Genomic DNA, 12,275 nt, shown 5'->3' on the forward strand with positions numbered 1-12,275 from the left:
AGTTAAAACAGTCTTGTTGAGAACGGAGTCTTGAAGAGAGACTTAGAGAAGTGCTTCAAGACAGAATATTTAATAATGAATATTTCAATAAATACTTCATTTTAAAACCAAAATTAAGGTGTTTCATTAATGTGTTTTTAAGGAGTGCAAATATAGTTACAGACATTATAAACTCTGAAAAAAAAGCGTCACAATGCATGTTCTGTTACAAAATAATAAGTTTTCAAATTACAGATACAGCAATAGTTGATAGAATCCTACGAAACTCAAGAAAAATAGATTAGGATAAATATTTAGACTAGGTTTTATACATAAGAAAAAATATACAAATTATGTAACAAATAATGCCTCTACAAACAAAATAGTATTGAAATTTAACAATTAAAAATAAAAATATAATTAATTCAATTATTCTACAGCTGGTTTATGATTTTGTTCGAGTTTGATTCGTGGTACTTGCAGTTTCAAAAAATTACTTACGAATAATTAAATACAAGAACTATTTTCATGACCACTGATAATGGGTATTTGGCAATACTCGAAACAGATGTATGGTCAGCCAAAAATTCAATTAATTAAAATCAGAATTCGTATTTGAGTACCTATGAGCAGCTCTTTTCGGCTCATTCTATACACGGTTCATAAGCCGGCAAGAAACTCTTTTCATACGATAGCTCACGCTCACGAGCGAACCCAATTGCACAGCTCACGCTCGTGAGGAAGAGCTGCCATTAAGTTATAAATGGGCTCACGCTCGTAAGCTAGAGTACGAGCTGTGGCTTATGAGACCGCATGCGCTGCGTACAAGAAGGTGCTGCATGCTAGAAAATCAAAAATATATGACATTGTTGTTGCCTTCATTTCACAATTTGGTACGTGCCACTATTTATAATTCAAGAGTTTTAAACTATATTAAATTGTGTTTCAGAAAATTTGAAAATACAAAAATAAATATTTTAAAGTTTTACATGAATGTAATAAAACAATTTCCTTACAATGCGAAAAAACAATGTATTATTGTTTTAATATCTATAAATAATAATAAGCTAAGTTAATTTCAAATTATATATTTTCACATAACAAGTAACGCTTATAAAAATAAACAAAGCAAATAAACTAATCAAAAATAAATCGTTTTTTATTAACTATAACTATATTTACTATAACTTTTGCAGATTCCTTCTAATACAGCAAATTTCACTTACAAATCCAATAGAAATAAAATCAGGAGACATAACGGAAAATTGCAAAAAATTCACACAGCAATGGCAAAACTACAGAAAAGGCTAATTTACTCACAGCGGTTGTCCAAGATGTGTTCCAGAGATATTTTAATATGTAAATACCAGAGAAAGACGAAGCAACAACAGACGAACTACTGAACGCAATAGAACAAAATCTAACGTCAGCCGTCAACAAACGCTACATTAGACCACTGTTCATGGCCAAAAAGGACCAGCATGAAACGCAAAGTACGGCTCACTCAAAGATGATTTTTTATTGGACAAAATAAATTGTTCAATAAAAGATCAAAAGTTATGAGAAAGCCTGTGGCTGGATAAAACTATTACACTAGACAAAGCAATTAATATATCCAGATCAAAAGAAATAACAGAAAAACAGCTTCGTGGAGTCGACACGTAACCGTTTGAAGTCAATGAAATCAACAAACGTAGCATACAGAGATATAGTAATAGAAAAGCAAGGATGTGTAAGTTTTGCCTGTGGCTGGATAAAACTATAATACTAGACAAAGCAGTTCAATTCAATTCAGCATTTATTTACTTCTGCTTCTACCCCCACTTGATAGGTACCTTGTCGTGGTTTGGGAGCTTAGGGCTGCAGTGATTCGTCGGGCTTCATTAACGGGGGTAGTCATACAATGGTATGCTACCTCCTGATAGGGCTTCCCATGTTAGAAAGGCCGACTGATGAGCAACCAACTAAAACCTGCCTGTGTGCGTCTGTCTCTCCCCAAGTAGGGGCGGCATACAACGACGTCTGTTTTCTCCATGTCATATTGAAACTCATCGAACGGCAAAATCAGGCGCTGAAAACATATAAATGGCAGATAGTGAATATAGCTGTCTGTAAAAGCGGAACAGGTAGTGACATACTAATCGCTGTGGATCAACCGTCTCTATTCAAGGTCCCCGGACTTGGACTGAGTGGGTATCATCTCTACACTCCACATACACAAGGTAAGATTAGAACCTGTATAGTTGCAAAGAAAAGTCTTAATATTTTTCCCTTAACTTCTTACAGCAATGGAGATCTCACATAGGTAGTATGTGAACAAAGGCACAGGCCTAGCCTGCTGCTAACGTCCGCATACTTTTCGTACGATGAAGAAGAAACACCACCAGCAGCCTTTCGAGCACTGACTGCATATGCAGGATCACGAGGATTCTGGTAGCTGCTTGCGATGCAAATGGACATCACGAGCTCTGGGGTAGCAGTGATACCAACAGCAGGGGTGAGTCCATTTTCGATTTTATTCTTTCTACTAACCTAACTTTATGCAATAAAGGCAATAAGCCAACATTTCGAAACAGGGTTAGGGAAGAAGTTATTGATATTACAGTGGTCACTGACTCTAAATACTTTAAGGTAGACAATTGGAGGGTATCAGACACGCACTCCTTTTCGGATCATTGTAGGATACACTTCACCATCAATCTAGAAGTTAAGAGTCCAAGACCATACAGAAATTCCAAAAATGCCGATGGTCAAACTTTTCGAAACTTGTGAGCCAAAACCTCAACTTACGGGTATCTTGAATAAATTTTTTGAATCAGCTTGCCCCCTAACTAGGCCAAAAACTAAGCCTCAACCGGTTTGGTGAAGTGCGGAATTGAGGCTGCTGAGAACTACATCCAGAAAACTCTTCAACAAGGCAAAAAGTTGCCAGCAAGAAGAGGATTGGAACTTTTATAAAGCCAGTTTTAATATGTATAAAAGCAGAATTAAAACTGCAAAGAAAAATTCCTGGCAACAGTTCTGCGGAACTATTGAACTATTGTACTATTGTACTATACGGAACTATTGTAAATGAAGCATCAAGGTTACGAAAAATACTATCTGGAGAATCAGCAATCCTAGGCAGTACTAAAAGGCCAGACGGCTCATGGACAGACTCGAGTCAGGAATCCCGTAATATTTTAATGACGACACATTTTCCAGGCTGCACCAACTCGATTGACTGTAAATCACAGATAAATCCTGTTCAAGCAGCTAGGACTGACGTCGGAAATATTATTAGCAGAGATAAAGTTACTTGGGCAATTAACTACTTTGACCCTTACAAATCGTCGGGACCAGATGAAATCATACCTGCCATGTTGCAACACTCTGCTGAAAGCGTGGGTCCTTACCTGGTAAACATCTTTTCAAGATGCTTAAGGGATGGATATATACCTAAAGCTTGGCGGGAGGTTATGGTGATTCTTATCCCAAAAGCAGGAAAGCTAAATCACTCTACTGCAAAGGATTACAGACCAATTAGTCTCTCCTCGTTTATTTTAAAAACACTAGAGCGACTTATCGATTTGTATATTAGAGGAAATACCAGTATCCGCACAATGGACATGACACAACACGCATACTGCAAGGATATGTCGGTAAAAAGTGCTCTCCACGAAGCGGTTGGTACTATTGAAAGAACACTCGAACTAAAGAAGTACACCCTGGCTGGATTCCTTGACATCGAGGGAGCTTTCAATAACGTAAGCACGAACGCGATCCGTGAGGCGCTTAGAAGAAATGGAGTCGAGAACTTCATAGTAGCATGGATTGGCAAAATGCTTGAAAGCAGAGTCATCAACGTTAATATAGGAGCGGGCTCCGTGACCAGGAGGACTACAAGGGGCACCCCACAGGGAGGAGCATTTTCACCCCTTCTCTGGCTCCTAGTGGTCGACGAAATCTTGCAAATCTTTAGGGCTAAGAAAACAAAGCTTGTTGCCTACGCCAATGACGTTGCCATCCTAATCTCAGGCAAATACTTGTCAACGATTAGTGAGCTCATGGAATCGGCACTTGGTGAAATCTCCAGGTGGGCAAAAAGCAATGGCTTAGGGGTGAATGCTACTAAGACAGAACTTGTCCTGTTCACACGGAAAACTATAATACCTACTTTTACATTACCCAGATTGGATGGAGTTACACTGACTCTTTCCTTGGAAGCCAAGTATCTTGGCGTCGTCCTTGATTCCAAACTAAATTGGAGAAAGAATATTGAGGAGAGAATTAGGAAAGGACTAGCTGCATACTATGTCTGCAAAAAGACCTTTGAAAAGCGATGGGGATTGTCACCGTACGTAGTATACGGAATGTACAGGACGATCATCAGGCCTATCATTACCTATGAGTTACCTAAGCAATTTAGCCCGCATCGGAAAAACACAGAGATTGGCTTGCTTACACAACAAAGTACAATTCGTCCATCGAATATCACGATTTTTGTAGATAGTCAGGCCGCTTTGAAAGCAATTGAATCTAAAACAGTTAAATCCAAAATTGTATTAAAATGTTGCGCCTCACTGATGAGCATCAAACATCACAAACATCTCTTTGCTGGATTCCTGGGCATAGCAATATCGAAGGGAATGAACTAGCAGATGAGATGGCCAGAAGAGATTCTGCAATGCATATAAGAGAGGCCGACCCCACAATAAACACACTAATGTGTGAGCTGTTTAAGATAATAGAGGAAATCACAAACATGATGACAAACAACTTATGGACTAACCGCGAAGACTGTGAGTTCGCTAGAACCTTATGGCCGAGGTTGGATAAAAATAAAACGAAAAGCCTTTTAGGCTTCAGCAAACCTGCAGTTCGTGTGCTTACTGGAGTACTAACGGGGCACTGTGCCATTGCACCTATGCTCCAACGGTGGCGAGTTCCAACACCGTTGGAGCAGGAGTTGCTAAGATGAAGATGAGGTAGAATCTATCAACCACTTCCTCTGGCTCTGTCCAGGACTTCAGACAAGGCGACTTCAATGTCTCGCAGATCGCTATTTCACTGGCTTGGATGAGATAACGAAAATAAACTTATCAGATCTCCTCAATTTCATCTGGAAAACCAAATGGTTTAACAAGGATTATAAAGGTTAGGAACTCGCCTCTCTCGGCAAAAATTTTTTGAGTGCATCACAATGGGCAATATATGCCTCCGAGTGGAAGTCCTGACAATTGGCAGCACACGCCTTCCGAACCTAACCTAATCTACTTCTGCTTCTAAACTTATAGTTGTAACAGAAGGAGGTTTGATTTATACTTATAGTTACATCAAACCTCATGAACGATAAAAAAGGTGGGTGATAAAAACAAAAAAGTTTATAAATAGTAGGAAAATAATTATATATATATATATCTACAAAAAATTTTTAGGAAAATGCAAATCTTATTCGTTTATAATAAATGATCTGATTTTAAGACTATTTAATATATATGAGAATATTGCCTTAGTTGATTGCGGATCAGAGCAGTTGAAAATTAGAGATTTATTGTCTCTGAAGACTGTAAGTTTTAAAACTAAGATGGTGATTTCGTAATGAGGAGTAAATGGGGCACTCAAACATTTCGAGTCTGTGAATTTGCCGCAATTGGACGATAACCTTTGCCATAAAAAATTGCTTACGATCAAAGAGGTAACAGGCAGGTTTGTCATCCAAGGCTCTTAATATATTGCAATTCATGGATTGTGAGTTGGTGGCTTTATTCTTGATATCCTTGAATTTTAGATATTTTAATAGCGTTCAAGGGCTGTAGTTCGGTTAGCAATCCAAGTTACTGCAGTCGATGTTTCCCACAAGTATGTCATATTTACAACTGTGTAACCCAATTAAATTCTCTTCTAGAAGAATAATTTACAAATAATTAACATTTAAGAATTATTTACGTATAGGTAACTAAGACGAAGGAGACATTGTTTGGGGTATCTTGATTGGTCCATTTGAAGAATTTGTATAATGAAATCGATTGCTCGTTTGAAAACTCTATGTGAAATTTTTACAAGGCCTAGTTCAAGTCTAAGTGCTGCATTATTTGTAGCTTGGGGGAGTGCTAACAAGCGATTTCTAGTAAATCACAGTATCGTAGACCCCACACTTCTTATGCATATAAAAGTGTTACGGATACAGCGCAGTAGAAAAATTGTACTGCCGTACCGAGCGCCATTTTCTTTTCTTATGGCAGTTTCTGTTGCACATTTGCCTAATGTGGAGCTTGAGAAATTTACTCTTAAGTATGTGAAGGACTTTACGACAGAAATTTGGTGACATTTGTAAAAGAAATTTTTGCTATTGGTCTTCCCTATCTTCTAAAGTGAACAATTTGGGGTTTTTTCGTGTTTACAACACGAGTTTTTTTCGCAGTAGCTTTCAAGTGTCAATAAATTTTTTCGCAAAATAATAGGGGATCAAAATATCATGTAAACCGTTACCATTGATCCCTTCAAGATTTGCATTCCTTAATTCTTTCTCAAGATCAGCAATAAACAATATGAAACGGAGACATAACAGTTTGAACACGAAGGATGCCTTGTTGTAAATAGACTGGAGAATTTTAATTAAGCGCGAATTTATACCTTGCGAATGAAGTTTTTGCCAGAGCAGCAAGTGGTCAATAAAATCAAATCCACATTTGAAATCAATAAAAAGTTCGTAAGCAAAGTTGCTTTTTAGACGAAGATATAATTGAATTACTTTTTGAAGAGTAAAACTATTATCAGTACATGATCTTTTATTTCTAAACCCATTTGCGACTCAGGAATTTTGTTGTGTTTTTTGGCAAGAGGCGATCATGCAGAATATGGGTAAAAATTTTTAAGATAATATTGCATAAAGTAATGCCTCTATAATTTTCGGGTAAGTTTATATCCCCTTTTTTGTGGAACATAACATTAAAAGACACAGAATAAAAAAAGAAAAAGGAAGATGAATAACAATTTAACGAATATGTTTTGATTACAAAGTAGTATGGATTATCATTAGCTATTTTTTCAAACCTAATTGTCTACAAGGCAGCAGTAGTTGCAAATTAAAATGCAAATTGAAATTAAAATTATATCGGCAAAAAAGACTTATTAGTAATACTATCAAATCCCATTATTAGAAATACAAACACAACACTACAAACTCTGGATGGAGCGCATAAAACAAAAAATATAAAAAATATAACATTGTCCACTACTATAAGCTCGAACATGGAACTAATAATGGAACTAATAAAAATATAAGAATGTGAAAGAAGATACTAATAGTGAGAGCACATTTGCGAATGTAAACAAATACAAAGAGATATTCGAGGGGCTGAGCAAAATCGAAGGAAAAGTTTCACTTAAGACGAAAACATAATACCAAAAAGGGAATCACTAATGCGTATCCCCGTATCATTACGTGAGCAACTGAAAACTGCTCTAGACGACATGGAGAAACAACACGTTATAACCAAAGACATCGAATACGGAGATTGGGCAAGCAATTTAATAATCGTCAGGAAAAATAATAATAAACTAAGATTATGTACTGATCGAAAGCACCTAAATCAAGCACTAAAACACGTTAAATATCAACTACCAACGATAGAAAAAATTTTAGCTAAACTTGCAGAAGCAAAAGTCTTTACAATACTGGAAGCGAAATAAAGTTTTGGCAACTCGAATTAGATGAGAAAAACAGCAAACTCACAACATTTTGAACTGTATTTAAAATATATAGATTTAATCGTTTGCCATTGAATGAAAACTTTTCAAATAAAGCAAAACCAGATTATGTCAGATTTAAAAGGAGCTGTATGCATAGCAGACGATATCCTATTTTTCGGCAAAGGTGAAAATGAACAAAGTGCAATTAAAGATCACAATAAAAACTTAGAAGCACTTTTGAAATGTTTAAGACAACAAAACCTAAAAATGAACAGGTACAAAATCAAGGTATGTCAACAAAATATAAAATGTTATGATCGATCACATCTTAACAAAAGTGTTAAGCCAGGTCCAAATAAATTAGTACAATTCTAAATATGCCTTAACCAAGAGATAAGGCTGAAACGAAAAGATTTTTAGGTCTTGTAACATATGTAAATAAATTTATACCAAATTTAGCGACAATAACAGATCCTTTGCGTAACGTAACACACATCAAGAACGAGCATTTAATACCTTAAAAGAAGTGATAACAACAGCACCAATTCTAAACTATTACAGCATGGACAAGTCAATCGTAATGCAAACAAATGCATTATTTAACCTTAATCAATATTTTCAGGAAACTGCTATTTAAAACACTAAAGCGCTTACAATTGATGATCTTGGCCTAACAAAGGTATGTAAAAAAGGAACCGAAATTTATCTAGCTGAAACATTATCAAGAACTCCAGAAGAAGACATTGGTGAAAAAGAAGATAAACGCATATCTACAATAACATTTCAGAAAATTAAGCGAGTAACAGGTGAAGATGTTATTACAAAAACATTAATCAATATAATTAAAAATGATTGGCCAGAGCATAAACAACAGCTACCTAACGAAATCAAGCAGTACTGGAATTTGAGAGCCGAATTAATAGTAAACAACGGATTTGTATTCAAGGGAGATCGAGTGTATATACCAAAACCAATGAGAAATGATATTTGATGATAACAAGTACTCCAACATCAGTATTTGAAATAGTATCAATGGATGTATTCTAAATGAACATAAACAATCAGAAAAAAAGTTTTATTATACCGTAGACCACTATTCAGACTTTTTTGAAATCGATGAATTAAGAAGCTTATCATCAAAATTTTAAAGTGTTAGATTAAATTAATACATTATTCATAAACTACTTGTAAAAACTCCACGTATTATGTCATGCAAATTTAATTTAAAAACATGATAGAACATGTAAAAAATCGTGAATTTATGTTTTTTATTATGCCCAGTCTCATTATCAGATATCTAGGTTGGCTAAGTCTAATTTAGACAAGATACGAGCTAATCAGCTACTTTAACTAAGTATTTGTGCGGACAAGGTGTACAATGACTTTTGTCGAGGTTGTTGATCTGAAGATGAGGAGGAGACCGTGATCCATCTCATGTGTCAATGCCGTTCTTTAGCTAGAAGAAAATCAAAATTCTTCGGATTCCCTTTTCTCACCGACCTGACTGAGCTGTCATCCTGTAAAGTTAGGGATCTGGCCAAGCTTATAGAACTATCAGGATGGTTTTCCTTTATCTAATGGAGTATTTCGGTGTTGACTGTATACTGATTTATATCTATGTACGTACCAATGCTATTTCTGTGGTACCACAATGGGTTATTATTTGAGTTTAAGTGGGCTTTTTGGAAACAAAGCCGCCATTCCAACCTACCTACCTACCATTATGCCCAGTATTGTAGTTTACGGTTAGATTAAATTTGACACAGTCGCCAGGTTAAACTTGGGCTTAACTCAAAATTACGTTTTACAGATTACATTTGACTGCTTACGTATGTTTAAACTAGTCCTATTCAGATGTCACATCTACGAAAGAAAGATGGACACGTGAGTACATATTGATTTACGGTAACGCATGTTCACGTAGCAGGCCAAAGTATGTTATAAAGATTTGTTCGGCCCACGGAGCTTTTAGCGTACCGTATTTAAACTCCGTTTAACTTAAATGGAAATGTTGGGGATTTAAAATCGTAATCAGTTGTGTTTTGTTATAAAAAATAAACTAATAAAATTGCTAAAAATAAGATTTAAATTAGAAAGACGTAACTAATGCACGAATTGTACTTTTATGCGGAGCATTTTTAGATGAAGAAACCATTTCGCTACATAGAATGGTGCATAGTTTGATAATAGATCCAGAATCTCGAAACAAACAACGCATGACGTTCTAAATATAAGAGTGTTCTAATCGTAGGTGGACAAAATGCTTCGCAATAGAAAGAAATTTCATAATACCGTAAATTAACGTAAATTAACGTAAATTAACGGAGTTTTCAGTGAGAAGTTTTTGATTGTAAACAGTGGCTATCCTTTAAAATCATATTTAACCCTACTAATAATTCTAAACGACATTTTAATATAGGTCATAAAAAATCTAAAAAAGTATAGAAAGAATTTTCGGTATTTGGTAACGTAAATTTCATTTTGGCTGTTGCTGTTAAGCATGATATAGACGATGCTACATGTTTGCAAACCAATTATGCAAACCAAGTATCCACTATGCTATACACTTTGAAACGAGATTGCATACTTCATTTTCATATATTTTCTGCAGCGTTCATATCAACAGCGGAGCAAGTACATAGTGCAAAACAATAATCGAAACTTGTAATGAAGCTTACCGCCGAGGTTTCGCTCGCCGCATCCCAGAGTCGTTACAAGAATATTTCTTTGTAACCCTGAATCTTCTCGTAATACAATAAGTTTGGACACTTGATAATTTTTTTTATACTTATTATTATTTATTATATATTTTCTTCATTTTACAATATCTTTAAATATATACTTATTTACTAACAAAATTTATTATAGTTACAAATATTCAGTGTTTTTACAATTCCTGATCCGCATACCATTAATTTTTTTTTTTTACATGTTCTAAAGTGGCATATAGAAAATCTTTTTATTTTAGCAATAACTTATTCCAAACTTGCGATTTCAAATATTTATTTTTATACGCGTCACATTTAACTTCCCACAAACACCGTTCGTTTTTGTATTCTTCAATTAATTCTTTATAAATATTATTATGCGGAAAAGCCATATTAATATATTATTCACACACAAAATAATTGTTTTTAGCACTTTTTTCCAATTTCACTTTTTTTATTATTTAATAATTTTTCCCGCGTTTTTTACACATCCGACACCCACCAAAATTGTCAAATAATAAATCTGTAGATTTTGACATTTCACTTTTTTTATTATTATATAATTTTTTCCCGCGTTTTTCGCAGTTCCGACGTTCTCCGAAGTTTTCAAATTACGAGAAGTTTGCAAACTTCGATATACACAAGCAAACATATTTGCCCACTTAACAAATAATTGAAAAGTTTTAATTTCACCGAAAATTTGTTGCAGACCGAAATTTGGTTTGCAAACTTGAATAAAGATGGTGCAATTTGGTAGCTCGCAAACCTTGTTTGCAAACATGTAGCATCGTCTATATCATACTTCACTTAAATAACTGCTATATATTTATATATATAAAATAATATATAATATAATATCGTATGCATGTAAAAGTGTAGAGTAATTTTAATCAAGAATTGTATTTAGCAAAAAGGAATTAAATTATATATACTGAAATTAATGTTATTCTTTAAATCTTTAGCAATTTACAGCAGTTGATTGCAGCAATGTAAACAAAATGAAACTTGAAATGTAATGTTTAGTCTTTTAAAACCAAAAATTTAAACTTTTTAGCAAGGAGTTTTTAGACTTAACATGTTTCGGCAAGATATATTTATAAAAACCTTAATTTACTCAATAAAACTTAAATAACATAGATAGCTGATTTTTATTTTTTCTGCTTTATATATAGCATATTATAAATAATATTAGTAATATTTGTTATATTTAAAAATTGTTTGTATTTAAACTTGCCTTCGTGTTTACTTTAATCGCACTTTTAAAAGTCACCAAATCAGTAGGATCAACGAAAGTGAAATCTATACCCATGCGAGATATAACTTGTCTTAAAAATCAAATAAAGAGTTGTTAGAGTATATATAAAAAGCAAAGAGTTCAACTAATATACCTTATTAAACGATTTGTACCTCCATAAACATCATCACCTACAATCACATGATCTCCAGTTGATAGCATAGTTAACACAGTTGTTGTTGCACCAAGACCAGAAGCAAATGTTAAACCAAATTTAGCATTATCCAGTGCTGCCAAGCATCGTTCCAAAACGTTCCTAGTAGGATTTCCACTTCTTGAATATTCAAACCCCTAGTTTTATAATTTAAATTAAAATTATTTTAATATTTTAACCACTACACTTAACCACTACATGGCAAAATGATTCAAAGTAGAAGTTTAAGTATTAAATCAACAATGAATTCTATAATTTTTAACAATTAAGATCATACATTGGGAACAAAGTTTACTTCGATTTTAAATGATTTTTTATGTAAAAGTTAAAACAACAAGCCATTACTTATGCTAGAGCGGTGACAAAAATCGCCATTACAACATACATAACTGAAACCGTCATGATATTTTTAACGTATATTTGATTTATAAGACAGAGAACATAATGAAATGGAAAATATTTATAT

General features: G+C 34.2%; 1 protein-coding gene across 1 annotated transcript in view; it reads right to left on the reverse strand.

The window, feature by feature from the left end:
- The window catches only part of LOC119672308 (cystathionine gamma-lyase), a 79,042-nt gene that overhangs the window by 41,998 nt on the left and 24,769 nt on the right, over nucleotides 1-12,275 (reverse strand). Inside the window, exons 2-3 of the mRNA XM_038083332.1 lie at nucleotides 11,750-11,946; nucleotides 11,596-11,686 (exon numbers count right to left, since the gene is read on the reverse strand). Of these exons, the coding sequence (XP_037939260.1) occupies nucleotides 11,596-11,686; nucleotides 11,750-11,946 (288 nt within the window). The remainder of the gene's footprint in view (nucleotides 1-11,595; nucleotides 11,687-11,749; nucleotides 11,947-12,275) is intronic.

The sequence above is a fragment of the Teleopsis dalmanni genome, chromosome 1, assembly GCF_002237135.1.
Source record: "Teleopsis dalmanni isolate 2A chromosome 1, ASM223713v2, whole genome shotgun sequence".
Lineage (NCBI taxonomy): Eukaryota > Metazoa > Arthropoda > Insecta > Diptera > Diopsidae > Teleopsis > Teleopsis dalmanni.